Raw genomic sequence first — 24,544 nt, forward strand, 5'->3', positions numbered from 1 at the left:
TAGACAAGATACCTGGAAAAAAATCCTTTTTCATATGCAACACACACAAAATGCTGGAGGAACTCAGAAGGCCAGGCAGTATCTATGGAAAAGAGTAAACAGTTGATGTTTTGGGCCAAGACCCTTCATCAGGACTGGAAAGGAAGGGGAGAAGTCAGAGTAAGAAGGTATAGGAAGGGGAGGAAGAAGTACAAGTTGGCAGGTGATAGGGAGAGGTGAAACTGGGAGAGGGAAGGGGGGTTAAGTAAAGAGCTGGGAAGTTGATTGCTAAAAGAGATAAAGGGCTAGAGAAAGAGGAAATCTGAAAGGAGAGGACAGAAGACCATGGAAGAAAGCGAAAGGGCAGGAGCACCAGAGGGAGGGGATGGACAGCTAAGAAGATAAGGTGAAAGAGAGAACCAGAATGAGGAATGGTGAAGGTGGGGGGGGGGGGGATGCAATTACGAGAAGTTTGAGAATTCGATGTTTATGCCATCAGGTTAGAGGCTCCTCCAATGGTATACGAAGTGTGGCCTCATCCTGACAGTCAAGGAGGTCATGAACTGACATGCTAGAATGGGAATGGGAAGTAGAATCGAAATTGGCAGCCACTGGGAGATCCCGCTTCTTGTGGTAGATGAAACAAAGGTGCTTGGAGAAGCTGTTTCCAATCTTTTTCACATGGTGTGATATTACAGAAGGTAATGTTGGCTCCGAAGAGGATGCAGGAAGAAATCAGGGGGTATACTATAGATAGGTTTGGTGAATGGGCAAAAACATGGCAGATGGAATATAATGTGGAAAAATGTGTGATCATCCACTTTGGTGGAAATAACAGGAATTTTATTTTAATTGACGAGAAGAGTACATACTTATCTGGATGAGTACTTCTGTATAGAACAACTTCAAGAAAACATGCAACTACTACAGGTAATTACAAATGCTCACAAAACTAGGACATACTAGGACGAAGAATGGGAGGACTCTAAGGAGAGTAATGGAACTGAAAGATCTTGGAGTAGAAGTGCTTAGCTCAGTGAAAACAGCAACACAGGTAGACAGCTTGGTGAAGAGGTGTTTAGCATGCTGGCTTTCATTAGGCAGGGTGACGAGTACAGGTGCTGGGACATTATATTGCAGCTGTATAAGTCATTGATGAGGCCACAGTTGAAATATGGTGTACAGTTTGGTCACTATTATAGAAAGGGCACAATCAAACTGGCAAGAATGCAGAGAAGTTTATGAGGATGTTGCCAGGACTAGAAGGTCTAAAATCAGGAGTTCCCAACCTAGAGCCCACATACCCCTCAGTTAATGGTAGGGTTCCATGGCATAAAAAAGGTCAAGAACCCTGGTCTAAATGATAAGGAAAGGGACAGGCTAGGTCTTCAGTTCTTGGAACATTGGACAAATGAGGGGAAACCTTACAGAAATGTTTAAAATTATGAAAGCATGGATAAAGTGGGTAGTAAGAATCCTTTCCCCAGGTTAAAGGAATCCAAAACTAGGTGGCATATGTTAGGGTGAGAGAGGAAAAGTTTAAAAAGGACCTGAGGTATGGGGAAGTGTTGAGACTGGGGTAGCAGGTGATAGCAGGAGTCAGATTTCCAAGACTCCTGTTTTCATGTTGGTAAATCAGCACGGCAAATGTGTTTAGGAATGTGAAATGGTAAACCATCAATGTTCTAGTAATGCCTGAAAGACACCGGCTCCCTGCTGTGACACTTGACAACAAAGCCCGGAGCAGGGTGATGCGGAACTTATGTTGGAGCTCCGGCGGTTCCGGGGGGTGGGGGGCGCGGGAGGACTCTTTATTCGGCAGTACAAAGGAGGCCGTTCCGTTTTGCCCGCCGCCGTGCGGTACTTCGGCGATGACACGGCCGGGCGGCAGAAATACCACAGTGACCTTTAGAGATCGGAGCCGCCGGTTCCTGTCAGGGGATGTCCGAGTGATGAAGGCGCTGACGGTTGTCGCTTGCCAGCACGAGCGCCACCGTTAACTCGAGTGGCGTTGGTACCTTGGCGCAGGAGCGCGGGCGCTCACGTGAGGAGCGGCAAGGACAGGTGTAGAGTTAGCGTCTTCATCCCTGTTCCAGCTATATTTATCCCACCTGTACCATGTAGAGTAAACGATGAGCTTCATAGAGAGTGGAATGAGCGAGGAGCTAATCATCTGTAAGCCCCGCATTAGTCTCGGGCTGGGCATAGGGGCAGTGGCCGGTTTCGGTCTCATGTACCTGGCTTACACTAAGGGATGGGGAAGGAGGCACTCCCAGAAAAAACGGGAGTTTTCCTGGAGTGAACTGAAACATAGACGGTCGGCAGTACGGGGCCAAGAAGGTGAGCGATAAAGCTGAGTGGGTCGTTGTTGGTGTGGCTATAATCATTTTGTGGTATAAATAAGCGTCCCTGCCCGCAAATAGTATCCCCGCCTTGTTTGCATTCTATACTGTTAACCCATGCACTCTCTTCCCCATTTCAAGTTATTGTAGTTGTTAATATCGGGGTTTCTCGCATCAAAATATTCAACAATCTCTCTTCAAATAGGGCACTTTCAACTCTACAAACATGTTCAATTGTTTTGTAATCCATTTAAAATATGAGCGGAAGGGAATATGGGGAACTGATTTAGTGAATATGTTTCAGCTACAAAAGGTAATTAGAATTTCCAGTACTGTATACAGTGCCCAAGACCACAAATTGCAGAGAATCTAATAAGAGACTACAGATGCTGGAAATCATAAACAACACACAAAATACTGGAGGAACTGAGCGGGACAGGCAGCAACATGAGGAGAAATTTCTTTAGTAGGGAGAGGTGAATCTGTGGAATTCATTGCCACAAATTGATGTGGAGGTATATTTAAAAAAGAGGTTTATAGATTATTGATTAGTAAGGGAGAAGGCAGGAGCATCTGGTTGAGAGAGGAAAATAAAGCAGCCATGGTTGAACAGGGGCAAGAAGAATCCATGGGCTACATGGCCTAATTCTATTCCTATGTCTTGCAGTCTATGGTTGTAGTATAGAATGATATGAACAGTTGACACTTCAGGCTGAGACTCTTCATCAGGACTAGAAAGAAAGAACAGAAGCCAGAATGAAAAGGTGAGGGAGGGAAAAGTGCATGAACTAGTGGGTGATATATGAATTTAAGTAAGAGCGGGAAGGTGTGAAGGGAATGGTGTGAAGTTGAGAAGTGACAGGTGGAAGAGGCAAAGGGCTGAAGAAGGCAGATGTTAGGAGAGGTTAGTAGGACAGGCAGCAACAAGATTGGTGTGGACTTTATACTGATTATCCTTGCCAGAGATAGGGTAGGAAGAAGTGTAGTCAAGGAGTGAGGACATGTGCAGTTTTTCATTGACACTATTATGGCTATTGAATTTACTGAAAGCAAATCTCAGAATTGTATATGGTGACATGTATGTACTTTGATAATAAATTTGCTTTGATCTTTAGTATCCTGTGGAATAAAAGGGAGTGTGGAAGCAGAGGAAGGAAGGAGTAGATGACAGGGAAGACATGGGGAGGGGAAAGAGAAGGAATAAAGGGGTAAAAGTGATGAAGGAAAGTAAAGTAGCTGATGGGAACAGAGGGAAGTGGTTGCCAGAAGTTGGAGAAATTGAGGTTGCTGTCGGATTGGTGATTACCAAGATGGATTATGAGGTGTTACTCCTCCAATTTGAACCGGTGTCCACATAGCAGTAGAAGAGGCCTTAGGCAGACATGTATTAATGGGAATGCGAAGAGGAATTAAAATAGCAGACTCTCAAGAGGTTCTGGCTGTTACATTGGACAGAGGGAAGGTATTTGATGGTGCACTCCCATGATGCTTTCTCCCACCCTGTGTTGGCAGTATAGAGGAGAATCCTCTTTGGAATCCGCTTTGGAAAATCCTTCAAATGTCAATTTAGTAATGACAAGATAATGTACTTGAAGGTGCCGAATGAGAAATATATTTGGATCTAGTGCATCATGGGTTCTTATGTACATACATCAAAAAGGCCTTCATTAATTTTGCTGCATTATCAGAGGTATTCCACTGACATTTTTGGCCTAAGTTATATTGTATATTACAGTTACTGGAGTGAGCTTAAAGGAAGTGGGGAAAGAAAAGCAAAAATGCATCTTAACCTTGGCTGCAAAAGGCAATTCGGAGTACACTGACCATAATCTTTTAATGCTTGTTAGATAAGGTGCTGGTGCTAGGAGGTGGATAAGGACTGGTAGTAAATACTGCTTCCTTGGTTTATGGGAAAAGGGTCTAAAGATAAGCACAACAACTTTAAGCCATTTAGTTTCAGAATCAAAATTGGGTTTATTATCACTGACATGTTATAAAATTTGTTGTTTTGCTGCAGCAGTACAGTATAATACTTAAAATACACTATAAGTCAGGATAAGATTGTATATGTGTATATATACATGCACACATAAATAGTGAGTTAGTATTCATGTGTTCTTTGTGTTCAAAAATCTGATAGTGGAGGGGAAGAAGCTGTACCTGAAACTTCAAGTGTGCCTACATGTTCCTGTATCACCTCTGAGTGTAGTAATAAGAAAAAAAAACATGTTCTCGGTGGTGGGGGTCCTTAATGATGGATACTACCTTTTAAAGGCATTGTCTTTTGAAGATGTCCTTGTAGTACCCATGACAGGGCTGACTAAGTTTACAGCTTTCCACAGTGTTTTCTGATCCTGTGCAATGGCCCCTCCATACCAGATGGTGAAGCAATCAACTAGAATGCTCTCCACAGTACATCTGTAGAAATTTGCTCTTGTCATTGGTGACATACCAGATCTCCTTAAACTCCTAATGAAATATAGTCTCTGGTGTGCTTTCTTCATAATGCATCAATATGTTGGGCCCAGGATAGATCTTCAGAGATGTTGACACCCAGGAACTTGAAACTGCTCATCCTTCCATTGCTGGTACTCAGAGGACTAGTATGTGTGTTCCCTCAACCTTCCTTTCCTGAAGTCCACAATCAATTCCTTGGTCTTACTGATGTTGAGCGTGTTTGTTGTGTGACATCACTAAATCAACCAATCTATCTCACGCCTGTATGCCTCCTCATCGCCATCTGAGATTCTGCCAACAATTGTGTGACTGGCAAATTTATAGATGGCAAAACTTTCTAAAGACATACAAAATTCAGGACATAATTGGGAAGGGAAAATAATTAATTAAAGCAAGCTGTTTCAGCTTTAAGGAAAAAATAATTAAACACAATTTGATAGAATTTTTGATAAGCTTAGTTCATAGTCTTTCAAAGAGTTTTTGATATGTTGTCACATCAGCAAAATTGAAGCATTTGGATGAAAGGGATATTGATAGCATGAATAGAAAGTTGGCTAAACAGTGGGCAATGGATATTATGAATGTTTCATTTTTGAACTGGAGTGAATTAAAAAGAGGATGGAACCAGAGACAGATGTAAAAACTAATGTGTGATAATACTATTCTAAAAGGGGTTTGGGGCAGAGAGATTGAGGCTATTGGGTTCACAGTTATCGAAAGAGGTAGGATAAATTGAGGAAGCTGTTTATCAGGCATATACTGGATTTTATCAATAGAAGCAGAGAGTATAAAAACAAGGTGGTCATGCCAAACCATTATAAAACACACATTCGGCTGCAACTGGAACAATTTTGGTCACCTCATTATAGGAACGATATGAAGGCATTAGCAAGGAGCCAGAAAGAATTGCAAGAATCGTTCCTGCAATTAAGGACTATAGTCACAAGTATTAATTAGAGTCTGGCCCTGTTTTCCTTAAAGAAATGAAGGCTGAGGAGAAATTTGATCAAAGTATATACAATAATATGTGATGTATAGGCAAAGTGAACATTGAGTGGCCAGAGGAGAGTTGGGGACTGTGGTCATGGGTATAAAGGGAAAAAAAGAATAACTTAATGGAGAAACTTTTTTATACACTGTGTGGTTAGAATCTGGAATGTACTGTATGCAGATATGTTGCAACCAAGTTCAAAGTCAGAGTCAAGCTTTCATTGTTTACAGGTACAATGAAAATCCTACTTGTGACAACACCACAGGCACATAGCATAATAAAGCAGCATTCACAAGAAAAATACAAATTTTACAAGAAAACACACCCACAAAATGCTGGAGGAACTCAGCAGGCCAGGCAGCATCTATGGAAAAGAGTATCAGTTAACACTGGCTCAAGACCCTTCATCAGGACTGGAGAAAAAGGCGAGAAGTCAGAGTAAGAAGGTGGAGTGAGGGGAGTAAGAAATGCAAGGTAGTAGGTGATAAGTGAAACTGGGAGGGTGAAGTAAAGAGCTACGAAGTTGATTAGTGAAAAAGATAAAGGGTTGGAGAAGAGGGAATCTGATAGGAGAGGGCAGAAGGTCATGGAAGAAAGGGAAGGGGAGGAGCACCGGAGGGAGGTGATTGGTAGGTAAGGAGATAAGGTAACAGAGGGAAACAGGGAATAGTGGGAGGAGGGGACATTATCGGAAGTTTGAGATACCAATGTACATCCCATCAGGATGGAAACTATGCAGCCGGAATATAAGGTATTGCTCCTCCAACCTGAGAGTGGGCTCACTGTGGCAGTAGAAGAGGTCATGGACTGACATGTCGGAATGGGAAGTGCAACTTAAATGGGTGGCCGCTGGGAGATCCCACTTTTTTTGACGGGCAGAGTGTAGGTGCTCAGTGAAACAGTCTCCCAATCTATAGCAGTCTAACCAATATACAAGAGGCCACAGCAGGAGCACCGGATACAGTAGAGGACCCCAACAGACTCAGTGGTGAAGTGTTGCCTCACCTGGAAGGACTGTTTAGGGTCCTGAATGGTAGTAAGGGAGGAGGTGTAGCACTCGTTCCACTTGCAAGGATAGGTGCCAGGAGGGAGATCAGTGGGGAGGGACGAATAAACAAGGGAGATGCGTAGGGAGCTTTCCAAGCAGAAAGCAAAGTGGGGGAGGGAATGATGTGCTTGGTGGTGGGATCCTGTTGGAGTTGGCAGAAGTTATGGAGAATTTTGTGCTGGAATTGGAGGCTGGTTGGGTGGCAGGAGAATGGGGTGAGGGCAGACGTGTGCAAAATGGAAGAGATGCGGTTGAGCATAACGTTGATGGTGGAGGAAGGGAAGTCCTTTTCTTTGAAGGAGGAAGACATCTTGGTTCTGGATCTCCCCGTGGCCACAATTTTAATTCTCCTTTCCATTCCCATTCTGACATACCAGTGAATAGCCTCTACTGCTACAATAAGTCCACGGTTAGGCTGGAAGAGCAACACCTTGTGTTCTGTCTTGGTAGTCTCCAATCTGATGGCATGAACACAGATTTCCTGAACTTCCAGTATTGTGCCCCCCCCCACCATTCTCACCATTCTCCATTCCTATTTGCCTCTCTCACCTTATTTCCTTAACTGCCCATCACCCCCCTCTAGTGCTCCTTCCTCCTCCTTCCCTTTGTTCCATGGCCTTCTGTCCTCTCCTATCAGATTCCCTCTTCTCCAGCCCTTTATCTCTTTCACTTGAAGGGAAGTTGCTACTTTTGAAGCTGGTGATCAGCCTTCCGTGCTTTCTGTACCTCCTATCCAACTGTAGCAGAGAGAAAGTGGCATGGCCCAGATGGCTAGGATCTTTGACAGATGTTGCCTTTTTGAAGCAGTGTCTCATGCATATAGTACTAGTGTCATAGAATTATAAAAATATAAAGCACAGAAACAGGCCCATTGGACCATCTAGTCCATGCTGAATTATTTACACTGCTTAGTCCCATCTACCTATAACTGGCCCATAGTCCTCCATGTCACTCCTATCCATGTAGCTATTGAAACTTCTCCTAAACATTGAAATTGAGCTTGCATGCACCAGTTGCACTGGCAGCTTGTTCCACACTATCTTGATGCTCTGAGTGAAGAAGTTTCCCCTTGTGTTCCCTTTAAACATCGCACTTTTTGCCCTTAAACCATGACCTCGAGTTGGAGTCTCACGCAACCTCACTGGAAAATGCCTGCTTGAATTTACCCTATCTATACTCCTAATAATTTTGTGTACCTCTATCAAAACTCCCCTCAGTCTTCTATATTTCAAATAATAAAGTCCTGACCTATTCAATTTCTCCTCATAGCTCAGGTACAACAGTCCTAGCAACATACTTGTAAATTTTCTCTGTATTCTTTCAAATTTATTTACATCTTTCCTGTAAATAGGTGACCAAAACTGCACATAATACTCCACATTAGGTTTCACCCATTCTTATACAACTTCAACATAACATCTCATTTCCTGTACTCATTATTTTTATTTATGAAGGCCGATGTGCCAAAAGCTGATTTTAAGCCCCAATCTGCCTGTGTTGCTACTTCCAATGAATTATAGACTTGTATTCCCTAATCCCTTTGTTCTACTGCACTCCTTAGTGCCCTGCAGTTCACTGTATATGACCTACCCTGGTTGATTCAATCGAAGTGCAACACCTCACACTCATCTGCATTAAATTCCATTTGCCATTATCAGCCCATTTTTCCAGCTCATCTAGATCCCATTGCAAGCTCTGCTAGTCTTTGCTATCCACTACAACCCACTCTTAGTGTCACTCACAAATTTGCCGATCCAGTTAGCCAGCACCAATCCCTGCGGTACTCTACTACTCACAGCCTCCGTTCAGAGAGGCAGCCATCTACTACTGCTCTCTGGCTTCTCCCACAAAGCCAATATCTAATCCAATTTACTACATCATGTTGAATGTCAAGCAAATAAACCTTGACCAACCTCCCATGCAGGACCTTGTCAAATGTCTTGCTCAAGTCCATGTAGACAACATCCACTGCCTTGCCTTCATCACCTTTCCTGGTTACTTCCTCAAAACTCTATAAGATTGGTTAGATATGACCTACCACTCTCAAAGGTATGCTGGCTATCCCTAACCAGTTCCTGTCCATCCAAATACTCATATATGGTTCCTTAGAATGCCTTCCATTAACTTTCCCACTACTGATGTTAGGTCTGATTTATTTTTAGAGCTTTTCTTAAACAGTGGAACAACGTTAGCCTCCAATCCTCTAGTACCTCACCTGTTGCTAAGAATTATTTAAATATCTCTGCTAGGGCCTCTGCAATTTCTGCACACTTCCAATAGGGTCTAAGGGACAGCTTATCATGCTCTGGGGATTTGTCTATCTTAATTTGTCTAAAGACAGCAAACACCTCCTTGTCTATAATCTATTTAGGGTCCATGACCTTGCTACTGCTTTGCCGCACTACTGTAGATTCTGTGTCTGTCTCCTGAGTAAATACTGATGCAAAAAATCTATTTAAGATCTCCTTCACCTTATCTGCTAGAGCAACCACATCATGTGTTTTAGCCCTCCTGCAAGTGTTCTCTTGCATTTCTTGTATTCCATAAGTACCTCATTTGTTCCTACCTGCCTATACCTGCTGTGCACCTCCTTTTTTTCCTTAACCAGAGCTTCAATATCACTTGAACACCAAGGTTCCCTAAATCTGTTATCTTTATGTTTGTAAGAGTCTGTCTAAATGTCTTTTAAAGTAATAATTGTATTTGATTCCACCACCTCTTCTGACAATGCATTCCAGATACCAGCCACTCTTTTTAAAAAAACTTATCACTCAGATCTTTAAACACCTTCCTTTCACCTTAAACTTTAAAGTTCGAAGTATTTTATCTTGAGATTCATTTTCTTCTAGGTATTTACAGGAAAAAAAAAGATACAACACAATTTTACCAAAAAACTATACATAAACAGACTAGCAAACAACTAATATGCAAACAAGGCGAACTGCAAGTAAAAATAATACTGAGAACATGAGTTGTAGCAGAGTCATTGAAAGTGAATCTATAGGTCATAGATTCAGTTCAAAGTATTGGTGAATGAAATTATCCATGGTGGTTCAGGAGACTAATGGTTATAGGGTAATAACTGTCCTAAATCTAGTGATGTGGGACCTAAAGTGAGAAGAGGGCATGGCCTTGATTGTGGGGGTCTTTGATCGATGCATTCTTGTGGCATTGTTCCACATAAATGTACTCAGTGGTGAGGAGGGTTTTGCGTGTAATGGAGTGGGCTATATCCACCACTTTTTGTAGTCCTTTCTGTTGCTGGGCATTGGTGTTTTCATACCAGGCTGTGATGCAAACAGGATTTTCTCCACTGTGCATCAGTAAAAGTTTGTCAAAGTCTTTGGTGACATGCCGAATCTATGCAAACTTCTAAGAAAGTTGAAGTGCCTTCTTTGTGATAGTCCCAGGACAGATTAAATTAAAGCTTCTGACCCTCTCTACCTCTGTTCCCCTAATGAGGACTGCCTTGTGGGCCTTGGGCTTTTTCCTCCTGTAGTTGATAATCAGCTCTTTGGTTTTGCTGATGTTGAGTGATAGGTTGTAGTTCAGGCACCACTTAACCAGATTTTCAGTCTCCTTGGCCACACGATCGTACGTATAAAGTGAGTAGAACAGGGCTAAGCAGGCAGCCCTGTGGTGCGCCTGTACTAATGGTGAGAATGGAAGAGTCTACCTATGCGGAAATCAAGGGTCCAGTTTTACAGGAAGGTAGCGAGGCCCAAGTCTTGGAGCTTATGTTGAATACTGAGCTGCAGTCAATGAAGATCTTGACATATCCTTTATTGTCTAAGTGTTCCAAAGTTGAGTAAAGAGGCAATGAAATGATATTTATTGTCCTGTTGTGATTGTAGATAAATTGAAGCAGTTCCAGGTCACTCCTAAGGCAGGAGTTTATTTGCTTCATGACCAACCTCTCTAGGCACTTCATTATGGTAGATATAAATGCTACTGGACAATAGCCGTCGAGGCAGATTAGCATATTCTTCATTGGCACATGTATGATTGATGCTTGTTTGGTGATTAAGGGAGATTAGCTTTATTTGTCATGTGTACATCAAATCATACAGTATAATGAATTGATTTGCGTCAACAAACCAACACAGTCTGAGGATTAGGTTGGGAGCAGCACTCAAGTGTCAGCACACTTTAAAGTGCAAACATAGCATGCCCTGGACTCACTAACCCAAACCCTTGTGATTGGAATGTGAGAGGAACACCTGGAGGAAGCACACATGGTCATGGGGAGAATGTATAAACTTTTTGCAGACAGCAGTGGGAATTGAACTCCAATCAATGTAATGGCACTGTAAAGTGATTACACTAAGTGCTATAGTACCATGCTGCCTCAGGTTGCCAAAGTGAGAGGTTGAAGATGTCCATAAACCAGACAGTCAATTAGCATAGGTCTGCAATACTTGGCAGTGTTTGCCATCTGGGCTAGATGCCTTCTGTGAATTCTCCCTCATGAAGGATGCTGTCATGTCAGCCTCAGAAAATGGGTTTGTTGGGGGCTGTGGGGATTCATAAATGTACTTCTATGTCTATGTCATAAAAGGCATTGAACCTATCTGGGAGCAAAATCTCATTGCTTTTTACACTTTTTCTCCATTTGCAATGGACCTGTCTGTTATTTCATCCTCCGTCGGACCCATGCTTGCAATCGCCGTGTCTTTGACTTTATCACATCCTGCAAGGATCGCAAGATCTTCCATCTGCAGATGGTCTTCGTATCGCGTCTCCAGCTCCAGCCGTCGATCTCGGCTTCCCCAGCAACCCAGGGCATATTCAAAATCCGGATTCCAGCACCATCACCGCGTGTTCCAACGGCCATGGATTGGCCTTGGCTGTCAATCTCGGCTGCCCCAACAACCCAGGGCATATTGAAAATCCGAATTCCTGTGTCATCACCGCGTGTTCCAACGGCCATGGACAGCTTCAAAGCGATTGCACAACCACCAACTGCGACTCCAGCCTTGAACTCCAGGCCGGGTCTTCACATGCTGCGATTGTGACTCCCATCTCCCCTTCCCCCACCACCACTATGCAATCCCCTCTCACTCAGATCCCATCGTCAGCTCCTGGGCCCTCAGAGGCTCCATCTTCCTCTCACCCCTCTCCACTGACACTACCAGCCTATCTCCCCCCTCTAACCCCATCTCTCATCCGTGTCGGGTCTTTACCATTCCCTCCGACCTTCAACTCTGAGGCAGAGCGCTCTGTCCTCAGTAAGGGGCTCAGCTTTGTCCTCCTTCGCCCACACCTCAGAGAGTTCCGCGTACACCATGACGCTGAACTCTTCTTCTGCCGGCTCCGTCTCTGAGCTTACTTCTTTGACAAGGACTCTCCTACCCCCACCGATGACCCCCTTCTCCTGTCTTCAACCCTCCTCCTCTTCATGAACACCCCGCTCTGGTCTTCTGCCTGCTCTGGATCTCTTTATTGCTAATTGCCGACGGGACATCAACCGTCTCGACTTCACCACACCGTGTTCCAATTCCAACCTCACTCCTTCCGAACACTCTGCTCTCCGCTCCCTCCGCACCAATCCCAACCTCACTATAAAACCTGCTGATAAGGGGGGAGCTGTTGTTGTCTGGCATACTGACTACCTGGCCGAGGCACAGTGACAACTCTCTGATACCTTCTCTTATTTACCCCTTGATCATGACCCCACTAAGGAGCACCAGGCCATTGTCTCCTATACCATCACCAACCTTATCAGCTCTGGGGATCTCCCATCCACTGCCACCATTGTTCCCACACTGCGCACTTCCCGTTTCTACCTCCTACCCAAGATCAACAAACCTGCCTGTCCAGGTAGACCTATTGTCTCAGCTTGCTGCTGCCCCACCGAACTCATTTCTGCATACCTTGACACTGTCTTATCCCCACTTGTTCAATCTCTTCCCACCTATGTTAGTGACACTTCTCACGCTTTGAATTTTTTCAATGATTTTAAGTTCCCTGGCCCCCACCACCTTATTTTCACCATGGATGTCCAGTCCCTATATACCTCGATCCCCCACCGAGATGGTCTCGAAGCTCTTCACTTTTTTTTTGGATTCCAGACCTAACCAATTCTCCTCTACCACCACTCTCCTCCATCTAGCGGAATTAGTTCTTACTCGCAATAATTTCTCCTTCGGCTCCTCCCACTTCCTCCAAACCAAGGGTGTAGCCATGGGCACCCATATGGGTCCCAGTTATGCCTGCCTTTTTGTTGGCTTTGTGGAACAGTGCACATTCCAAGTCTATACGGGTATCCGTCCCCCTCTTTTCCTTCGCTACATAGATGACTGCATTGGCGCTGCCTCCTGCATGCATGCTGAGCTTGTCGACTTCATTAACTTTGCCTCCAACTTTCACCCAGCCCTCAAATTTACCTGGTCCATTTCCGACACCGCCCTACCCTTTCATGATCTTTCTGTCTCCATCTCTGGAGACGGCCTATCTACTGATATCTACTATAAGCCTACAGACTCTCACAGCTACCTGAACTATTCCTCTTCCCACCCTGTCTCTTGCAAAAATGCTATCTCCTTCTCACAATTCCTCTGTCTCCAGGATGAGACATCTGCTTTCAGGATGAGGCTTTTCATTCCAGGACGAAGGAGATGTCTTCCTTTTTTAAACAAAGGGGCTTCCCTTCATCCACCATCAACTCTGCTCTCAAATGCATCTCTCCCATTTCCCACACATCTGCCCTCACCCCACCCGCCACCCCACTCGGGATAGAGTTCCCCTTGTCCTTACCTACCACCCCACCAGCCTCCAGGTCCAATGTATAATTCTCCGTAACTTCCGCCACCTCAAACGTGATCCCACTACCAAACACATTTTTCCCTCCCCCCCCCCCCTTCTGCTTCTCGCAGGGATCGCTCCCTACGCGACTCCCTTGTCCACTCGACCCCCCCCATCCCTTCCCACCGATCTCCCTCCTGGCACTTGTCCTTGTAAATGGAACAAGTGCTACACCTGCCCTTACACTTCCTCCCTCACCACCATTCAGGGCCCCAGACAGTCCTTCCAGGTGAGGCGACACTTCACCTGTGAGTCGGCTGGTGTGGTATACTGCATCTGGTGCTCCCGGTGTGGCCTTTTATATATTGGTGAGACCCAACGCAGACTGGGAGACCGTTTTGCTGAACACCTACGCTCGGTCCACCAGAAAAAGGGGGATCTCCCAGTGGCCACACATTTTAATTCCACGTCCAATTCCCATTCTGATATGTCTACCCATGGCCTCCTCTATTGTTAAAATGAATCCAAACTCGGGTTGGAGGAACAACACCTTATATACCGGCTGGGTAGCCTCTAACCTGATGGCATGAACATTGACTTCTCTAACTTCCGTTAATGCCCCTCCTCCCCTTCTTACCCCATCCCTGACATATTTAGTTCTTTGCCTGTTCTCCATCTCCCTCTGGTGTTCCCCCACTCCTCCTTTCTTTCTCCCGAGGCCTCCCGTCCCATGATCCTTTCCCTTTTCCAGTTCTGTATCACTTTCACCAATCAGCCTTTCGCCTTTCCAGCTCTTAGCTTTATCCCACCCCCTCCAGTCTTCTCCTATCATTTCACATTTTCCCCTCCCCCCACTACTTTCAAATTTCTTACTATCTTTCCTTTCGGTTAGTCCTGACAAAGGGTCTCGGCCTGAAACATGGACAGCGCTTCTCCCTATAGATGCTGCCTGGCCTGCTGTGTTCCACCAGCATTTTGTGTGTGTTGTTTGAATTCCCAGCATCTGCAGATTTCCTCGTGTTCGCTATTTATGTTGTTTGGTTTTGCTTTGTAGGAGGTGATGGCATTCAAGCCTTCCCTCAGTTGTCAAGCATCCCTCTGTGATTCAGGTTTAGTCCAGAATTATCACTTTGCACCTGAAGTGGCCTTCTGGAGGTCGTTCTGGAGTGTAGCTCTTGTACTTTCCCTGATCACCAGCCTTAAACAACACCAATCTAGCCCTCAGCAGTTTGCAAATCTCTTGATTCAGCCAGAGCTTCTGCCTGGGAAGACTGAATAGCTTTGTGAGGATGCTTGTCCATGAGTACCTTTATAAATCCGTAGCAACAGTGGCATATTCAATCAGGCCCTCTGAGTTCTTGCACATAGCCCAGTCTACCAACTCAAAACACTCTCATAGTCATCAGTTTTTGATAACCCTTTTAGAGAAAAAGATTTTGTCTGTCAACTATTTCTATGCGTTTCATAAGGTTATATGTTCCTCTCATGATCCCATCAGTTCACCCTTCAACTTCCTTCATTCCAGAGAAACCAAACTATCCTTTCTAATCTCTCCCCACAACTAAAATCCTCCAAACTGGTTAACATCCCAGTGAATCTCCTCTGCACTCTTTCCAGCATGTGATAAATGTTGGCCATGACACTGAGGTGAACTCTGCTTTGCTGTGAAATATTGCTGTCTTCTTTGAAATATTATTTTAACATTGATAAGAGGGAAAGAAAAAGCCTGAATTGAATTCCAACTCCTGTACTTTTGACAGAGTAGTATTCTTTCAGTAATCAACTCTATCAATTCAGACTTTATGCCAAAACTTGTGTATAAATTGATCTCATAGCCTACTCCGGTGAGAGTATTACTATCTAAGCTGTATTTAAAATTGTTATGAAGAATTATTAAAGAGGTTTATACATTTCTTTGACAAATGCAAAGCTCTTATTAGGTAAATGACCACACAAATTTTAGTTAATTCAAGACTCACAGTTTATTGTATTAAGACAAGTACCACATAAATTATGTTGACCCTGGGCCAGTGACTTGGGTTCCTGAATACTATTCTTTCTTTTGTACTAATACTTACCCAGACTACTCTCCTCTCCTCTCCAATTTATAACACAAAAATAGGAATTTCCTATTGAATCTTTCTTCTTCCTGCCCAAGGCATGAGGGTATTCCTTGCAATAGGTAGGCTCTGGAGCTTTCACTGCTCTACATCTGAAATCCTTCATCTCTTTTCTCTTTTATTAGCTCTGCATGGTTATATTTCAATTCTCTTGATTCTAGTTTATCTAGTGAGTCTGTGTTCATTTTTATTCACTCTGGCCCAAGGCTGCAGATTCCTTCATTGCTCTTCTCACTAATAAGGATTTGCCTTTGTTAAACATAAGAAATTCTGCAGATGTTAGAAATCCAAAGCAACTTGCACAAAATGCTAAGGAATTCAGCAGGTCAAACTGCCTCTATGGAAATGGACAAACAGTTGTAATTTAAGGCTGAAACCTGGAAGGGGGGGGGGGGGGGGTGAATGGCACCAGAGGGAGCTGATAGGCAAGTTAGAAGAGGTAAGAGGCCAGAGTGGGGAATAGAAGAAGAGGGGTGTGGGATGGAGAATTTTTTACAAGAAGGAGAAATCGTTATGCCATTGGGTTGGAGGTTACCCACGATGATGGTGGCCTCATTGTGTCACAAGAGGAGACCATGGATCGACACGTCGGAAGAGAATCATAATTCCAATGTTGGGCCACTGGGAAGTACTACTTTTGGTGGATGGAGTGGAGGTGCTCAATGAAGCAATTTCCTCAATTTATGATGGTCTCACTGATGTAGAAGAGGCCTAATCAGATACAATAGGTGACCTCAGCAGATTTGCAGGTGAAGTATTCCCTCACCTGGAAGGACTGATAGGGCCTCTGAATTGAGGTGAGGGAGGTGTAGTACTTTGGCTGCTTGCAGGGATAAGTGCTGAGAGGAAGATTAGTGGGGAGGGATGACTAGACAAGGAAATCGTGGAGGGAGCGATTCTGCAGAAGGTGGGGGAGGTAAAGATATGTTTAGTGGTAGGATCCTTTTGGAGACGGCGGATTTGCAAAGAATGATGTGTTGGAAGCGGAGGTTCTTGGTAGGTTAGGGCGATTAAGATGGTAGGAAGTTGGGGTGAGTGTGGATGTCTAGGGAAAGAAAGCCTCATTCTGGGGACAAATGTAGCAGAGATGAAGGAACTGAGAAAAGGGAATAGTATTTTTACAGGATACCTGGTGGGAAGAGGTATAGTCAAGATAGCCGTGGGAATCATTACGTCTATAAAAAGATGTTGGTCAGCACTTTGTCTCCAGAGTTGAAGACAGAGATTGAGAAAGGGGAGGAAGGTGTCAGAAATGGACTGGGTGGATTTAAGGGTAGGTGGAAGTTGGAGGCAGAAGTTAATGAAACTGGCAAACTCAGCATGAAGCAACACCAATGCAGTCGTTAATATAGGGCAGGAAAAGTTTGAGAGCATTACTGCAATATGAACTGTTCTACATAGCCAACAAAAAGGCAGGTATAGCTGGGGCCCATGTGGGTGCCTCTTGAGTCTGGAATAAGTACGAGGAGCCGAAGGCAAAATTATTTAGGGTGAGGGCCAGTTCTGCCCTGCGGAAGAGGGAGGTGGTGGAGGAGGGAAACTGGTTAGTTCTTTTATTGAGAAAGAAGCAGAGAGCTTCAGGTCTTCTTTATGGATGATAGAAGTGTTTAGGGACTGGACATCCATGGAGAAAATGAGGCTAGAGCTAGGAAATTGAAAAATAATGAAGAGATTGAAAGTATGTGATGTGTCACAGATATAGTTGGGGAGGGGCTAATTCAATGGGGATAAAATGGAGTTGAGGTATGAGGACATGAGTTCAGTGGGGCAGGAGCAGGCAGAGACAATTGGCCTTGCATGATTAGATTTGTATTGCCTTTAACATTCCTTGATTTTTCCTGAGTTGTTTCTTCATAAACCAGTTACAGCTAGATCAGCTCAGACACTGAGCTCAGATTACTTCAGTTCAGACCCAGGTTGCTCTTTCACAAGTCTGCAGGTTATCAGTAGAGGTTTCATTATATATATTTTGTATTACTCTGATCTAGCCATTGCTGAGCAGGAACCAGTTCACAAAATGGTGATGCAGGAACAATCTCACAAAATAATGGCTTCCATTTCTTCATCCACAAAGTTTTGTTTACTTCCTCTGACCTTGACTTGTTGCTTTTTGATGTTCTGCAGATTTTTAATTTCTTGGCAACCAAATGAAATGCATAAACCAATGTATTGACATCTATTAGGCTTGGCTTCAGTGGTCTCCCTTCTTTCCAAAATAAGATCATGATCAAGAACTCAGCAGTGATGTCAAAGACAGATTCAGGCCTGTTGCTTCAATGTATCTTGAACATATATTGACGCTACACAACTAAAGGCATGTATCTCATCCCAAATATCAGTGTTAGACTGGGTGTGAAGGCAGAGTTCCTCAAAATTCCCATGAAAATGGTTGTAATCTACTTACCCAAACAATAACAATTGTATTCTTGGTCCTGATGCAGGATCTCAACCTGAAATGCCAATTTACATCTATTGCCTCCACAGATGCTGATTGAGCTGCTGAACTTCCAGTTTTCTGTTTTATCAGCCACTGGGCTCTAGACTTTATCCCTACTTTTCTAGAAACATGAATATCTGAACTGAATGTCAGAGGAAAGCCAAAATAGATTTGTCTTTATCAATGGTGTATTTGAAAGCTAATTGAGCAGAGCACCAGCCTCATCCTACGCTAACAGATTATATTTATGTTTATAGCCTTTAGCATAGGAAACAGCACACAAAGGCATACCCTCAGGAGCATATAAATGGAAGAATGGTACAGTGATTATGAAAGCAATTTGTGCAAAGCCTCACTTGGAAGAGGCCACCAATGATGCTGTAAAGGAAATTGATACGCAAAAGCACAAAATTTCGGAAGATGTTGACAAAACATTCTGGAGATCTTTAAACAAGGCAGAATTCTTTGTCTTGTGTTTAAGCTCAGCTCTTTAGGTTTGGATGAACCCAGATTTCCAGAGCGCAAAGGATAAGAGGCTAACTTGGAAAACTGGAATAACTTGAACTATTTTTGTCAGAGGCAGAATTGACAGCTTTGATGGAATATGAGATCATTATATGAAAATGTTAATTAATGGGTTTAATAATAGAAGAGAAGCTTTTCTCTGAGTTGGATAGGTGACCAATTGTGAATAATCTGATAATGTTATACAAGGAGAAGGATGAGTTTAGTGACTGAGTTTTTTTTAAAATATAGAATCTGAAGGCAATGGACTTGTAATTTATAATATTGGAAGACTGTAGAAAAACTGATGTGCATCAGGATATCAATATTGTAGTTCATGAGTTCACCAGGTTTACCTCAGGACAGTGCCTTTGGTGCAACCATTGTCAACTGGTTCAACATCAATAACATTACATCAGGTGCTATTGTGTGATTATTATGCAATATTAAGCTTCATCCAAAGACACTGATTCAAACTGATGCAGCTTGTATAGTCTAATAGTATAATTGTGGCACTTTAAATTCTAGGGATCATATGTGACACAATATTTGATTATTTTCTTAAATTGCCATTAAAGTAAACACTCAGGAAAAAGATAGGTGTACTAACATCAAGTCAATGTCACCTAAAATTCTTCATTAATTCATAATTATTTGCTTTTGGCAGCAGTCATTCTTCCTTTAATGTCATTCATCAACGTCGTGGAAACCTTGTCTCACATCATTATTACAACAAGTACCAAACTGGTTTAAAGTGAAAGTTTCATATCTCTAATAACCCAAGGCAATTATCAGTTAATAAGTAGAGTAATTCTACCATTAACCTCTGTGAAAGCTCAGTTTTGCTTTCAGACTTGTTAAGTTTAAAGCAGTGCACTCTCATTTGACTCTGATAGTTCAAGCTAAAAAACATGCTGACATTTACACCCATTGGTCTGAAGACTACTCTTGTGAAATTTCCATTTATACTTGTATGTAAAAACAGTGATATTTGAGATTTTTTTTTAATAGCTAAAAACACACAAACTTAATGGGCCAATAAGTCAATGCAAATATTGTGTCATTAAATGAATATAAATCTTAGTTCTTTTGCAGCTTCACATTGAATAAAAGATTAACAGCATATTAATGTTATTCAACCATTTACTTTTTTTTTTGTTTAGTAAAGATGGAAAGTCGAACAAATTTGGCAGATAATTACAGCAACAATGAAGCACTGAAAGCACAGCAGGTAGAAATATGGGAACAGTTAGATATAATACTTCAAAGTGTGAGAGAACTAAAAGAAGAGGTGATTGAACTTCGGGAGTGCCTAAATGGGATGACAGATCAGATTGCCAACGATGTCAGGTAATTTTTTTTTTGTTTTAAAAATTTCTCATGCACAATAACATTTGTATCTTGTACAACGCACACAAATCGCTGAAGGAACTCAGCAGGTCAGGTCGCATCTATGGAAAAGAGTAAACAGTCCATGTTTCAGACGAGACCCTTCTTCAGAACCTAGAAGAAAGGGCAAGGTGCATGAATAAAAAGTTGGGGAGAGGGGAAAGAGGCTAGCTGCAAGGTGATAGGTGAAGCCAGGTAGGTGGAAAAGGCCAAGGGCTAAAGAAAAAAGAATCTAATAGGTTAAGCATTCTGACCTTTTACTACTTCTCACTTGCCCATTACTTTCCCTGGTCCCCTTCTCCTTCCTTTTCTCCTATTGAATTGACTTCATCTCCGTTTGAATGTGCAATGTGCAAATTATAGTAATTTGTAATGAACAGTATGTACAGCAAGATATACAACAGAGCAGTCAATATAGCTTTGAAATGCAATTGTGTCAGCGTGAATTAATCAGTCTGGTGGCCTGGTGGAGGAAGCTGTCCTGGAGCCTGTTGGTCCCGGCTTTAATGCTGCTGTACCATTTCCCAGATGATAGCAACTGGAACAGTGGGTTGGGGTGATTCGGGTGCCCAATGATCCTTCAGGCCTTTTTTACGCATCTGTTGGTGTAAACATCCTGAATAGTGGGAAGTTCACATCTACAGAGGTGCTTGGTTGTCCGCACCATTCTCTGCAGAGTCCTGTGACTGAGGGAAGTACAGTTCCCATACCAGGCAGTGATGCAGCCAGTCAGGATGCTCTCAATTGTGCCCCTGTAAGAAGTCCTTAGGATTTGGGGACTCATGACGCTTTTTTCACCACACAGCCAGTATGTACAGACCAAGTGAGATCCTCGGTGATGTGTATACCAAGGAACTTGAAGCTGTTCACCCTCTCAACCCCAAATCCATTGATGTCAATAGGGGTGAGCCTGTCTCTGTTCTTCCTGTAGTCCAGAACCAGCTCCTTTTTTTTTTGCGACATTGAGGGGAAGGTTGTTTTCATGACATCACTGTGTCAGGGTGATAACTTTTTCTGTGTAGGCTGCCTCGTTATTATTTGAAATAAGGCCAATCAATGTAGTATCATTGTCGCCGTTGTCGGTAGGTTGCATCTGGACTTTCCAGTTGGCGGATGATTTCCCTCTGCCGCTCTGACACATTGGGAAATCATGTATGTGGCAAGTTACAGCAGTGGTTTGCCTTTGCCTTCTGCTGGATGAGTTTTTTTAAAAGAGATCACCCAGCTCTTAACCCAGCACGAATGGAGAGCGTGCAAAGGGAGCTGGCCGGATTCAAACTCGGGACCCCTCACCCTGAAGTCCAGTGCTGATGCCACTACGCCACCAGCCTGCTGATTTAATTAGCTGATTGGAGTTGTGGGTGGTAACAGTCATGGGTGTATAGAGAGTAAAGGGGGGGGGGCTTAGGACACAGTCCTGAGGGATTCTTGGACTCCCGTGTTGAGGGGCAAAGGTAAGGGAGCCCATCTTGCCACCTGCTGGTGATCTGAAAGGAAGTCCAGGATCCAGCTGCACAAGTCAGGGTGAAGGCTGAGGTCTCTGACCTTCTTGTTGGACCTGGAGGGAATTATGGTGTTGAATGCTGAACTGTAGCCCAAGAACAGCATTCTCACACATGCATCCCTCTTCTCCAGATGTGTAAGGACAGTGTGGTTATTGCGTCATCTGTCGATTGGTTGTGTCGGTAGGCAAATTATAATGGGTCCAGTGCAGGTGATAGCATGCTACAGATGTAATCCTTGACCAGCCTCTCAAAGCATTTGCTTATTATTGAGGTGAGTGCCACAGGACACCAGTTGTTCAGTTGGTCTTTTTAGGTACAGGGACAATGGTGGATGTTTTGAAGTGGGAGGCCACTCTACGCTGGATGAAGGAGAGATTAAAAATGTCTGCAAATACACCTGCCAGTTGTGCCACATACATTCTGAGTACCCGCCCTCCTCTCAGATTATTTCTTCTCCAGTCCTTGACCTTTCCCACCCTCCTGGCTTCACCTATCACCTTCCAGGTAGCCTCATTCCCCTCCCCCCACCTTTTTATTCGGGCATATTCCCTTTTCCTTAGCTCTGAAGATGGGTTTCAGGCTGAAATGTTGATTATTTATTAATTTCTACAGATGCTGCCTGATCTGCTGAGTCCTCCTGGCATCTTGTGTGTGTTGCTTTGGATTTCCAGCATCTGCAGCCTTTCTTGTCTTTGTATCTTTTAGTTTTATATTTATTTATTTTTTATTTAGAAATACAGCATGGTAACAGGACTTTCTGGCCCAATGAACCTATGCTGCCCAATTATAACCATGTGACCAATTAACCTACTGACCTGGACTTCTTTGGAATGTAGGAGGAAATTGATGCATCTGGAGGAAACTACTCTGTCATAGGGAGAATTCACAAGCTCCTTACTGACAGTGACAGAACTGAATCAGGGTCACTGACACTGTAATAGCATTACGTTAACTGCCAGGCTTCCGTGCCACCTCTTTACATTTTACTGAATGAAAAAGGTGAACAAAGGGATAGACTTCAGAGCAGGAAAATTCAGTGTTTATGCCATTAGGCTGTAGGCTTCCCAAGCAGAATATGCTCTTCTAGTTCATATATGGCCTTAACAAGGTAGTGGAAGAACTGAAGACAGACATGAAAGGGAAGTCAAGTGATATGCAACCAGAAGCTCAGGATTGCTGTTGTTTTTTGAGAGCAAGTGCTCTGCCAAAAGGTTGCCCAGTTTTTTGTTTGGTATCAAATAGCTGGTCGTGTTGAGAGAAATCATGCCCAGGCATCTTCAACTCCACAAAATGAAATTTGCAGCCTGAAATGTTAAGACAGTCCCAACAGTGATGGACTCCTGATGAAGGGTTTCAGCCCGAAATGTCGTCACTACCTCCTCCCATCGATGCAGTCTGGCCTGCTGAGTTTTGCCAGCATTTTGTGTTTTTATTTATTTCCAGCATCTGCAGATTCACTCGTGTCGCCCAACAGTGATAGATCTGAATATGTTCTGCTATCATCATTTGTAAATTCAAACACTTCAATTTTGGCACACTGAGCAAAACATGACAGGAGGAGATGTTCAATTTAATCAGAGGTTATGCTATCGTTAGGAGGACAACTTGGAGCAGGAACACTGTCTTCAGAGTGAAACTTGAATAGCATCTTAACAAAAATAAGTTTGCACAACGTCTGAACAATCCTTTGTGTAATTTGTAAACATTGTATGATTGTAGGATTAGGGTACTCCAATATGGAGTAACTTCAGCTTTGGAAATATAGTGGTCCATATCCCAGAGGAAGACAAATTAATCCACCTGGGCAAGGAAGACACCATAGCTTTGAAGTTGTGATCAGCAATGAAAGTCAAGAAGGTTAACATCAGCAGGGTCCTCTGTCTACAAAATACTTGGTTTGTCAGAGGAACAAACATAATATAACGTGGTCACATAACTGCTACAAACATCTGATGTCTATAAAATTACATCTTCTGTATGACCGACTGCAAAGTTGCCAGCAACATATACATTGTAACATTTTTGATGGTTTCTGGAATTTATGAAGGGTCTCTTGGCTTTTCTATCAAGCAGGACAAGAATAGATTGATGAGAATGACCAGCTGATAGAGAAGAAAATTATCAGGCCTAAAATATTCCTGGATTGGAAGCTTAATTGTATGTCAAGGGGAAAGAGTCATGGATTTTATCAACCAAGATGGACTCTGGAACACCTTCAAGTTTGGCTGCCCACCAAAGTTCATTTCCATTTTATGCAAACCATGATCCACTCAATAGCCAATCTCAATGAGGATCAATGGTGGACATAGATGCATCAGAACCCCAGCACTTTTCTCAATCTTAATCAACACAACAAATATCCTAATTTTCAGAATCAGTGGAGAACCATTGAACCTATAGTGTCTGTACGCCAGAGATGTGATCAACCAAGCCTCAATAGAGGAACTTTTAATATCAACACCATCCAACCTCATGTTATAATAAATATCTGCTTTTCGGTTAAATGCACCAAAGTGGACCTCAAATTGTTCTTCGTTGTAGCCATATTAGAATTGTTTGGAATTAGTTTATTACTGACACATGTACTGAGGTACAGTGAAAAGCTTGTCTTACATATTGTTCAAATTGATCAATTAATTATACAGGTTGGAAGAAGATAGCACAACGTGACCGAAGGTGACATCCTTCAGACAGATCACGAAACTAGTGCTTTTACTACTATTACTTTATAGTATGATTCTGCTACTATTGGAACCTGTGCTTTGCTGTCTCCAAGGGAGGTTGGTGAGGTTTCAAGCCGAGTGTGTGGCCTGGAGGTGGATGCAAGACAGTGATTGACTAATTTCTTGCTGATCTAGCTGATTAAAGCATCAAGCAAGATTGAAATCAATGAGGACGGGAGTGGAAAGCAAGTGGGTGTTCAGCGCTGTCTCCTGGCATTTGACCAGTTTTGTTGGCTGCTCCCAAAGGAAGGTGTCTGCATTTGACTGGTCCGTATCACCTTTCGCTCAATGGTGCTGGAGTCTTG

General features: G+C 43.2%; 1 protein-coding gene across 4 annotated transcripts in view; it reads left to right on the forward strand.

Moving 5' to 3' along the window:
- The first annotated feature begins 1,816 nt into the window (after window positions 1-1,816).
- LOC132382642 (regulator of microtubule dynamics protein 3-like) overlaps window positions 1,817-24,544 on the forward strand; it is a 272,971-nt gene continuing 250,243 nt past the window's right edge. For 3 of the 4 annotated variants that reach the window (XR_009508440.1, XM_059953066.1, XM_059953078.1), the window contains exons 1-2: window positions 1,817-2,319; window positions 19,786-19,972. Coding sequence is in view for 3 of the 4 variants with exons in the window: in XM_059953066.1 (XP_059809049.1) it covers window positions 2,112-2,319; window positions 19,786-19,972 (395 nt within the window). In the remaining variant the exon portion in view is untranslated. The remainder of the gene's footprint in view (window positions 2,320-19,785; window positions 19,973-24,544) is intronic. The other variant, XM_059953085.1, reaches the window with a different exon arrangement.

This window comes from Hypanus sabinus, chromosome 2 (genome assembly GCF_030144855.1).
Source record: "Hypanus sabinus isolate sHypSab1 chromosome 2, sHypSab1.hap1, whole genome shotgun sequence".
NCBI classification, from domain to species: Eukaryota; Metazoa; Chordata; class Chondrichthyes; order Myliobatiformes; family Dasyatidae; genus Hypanus; species Hypanus sabinus.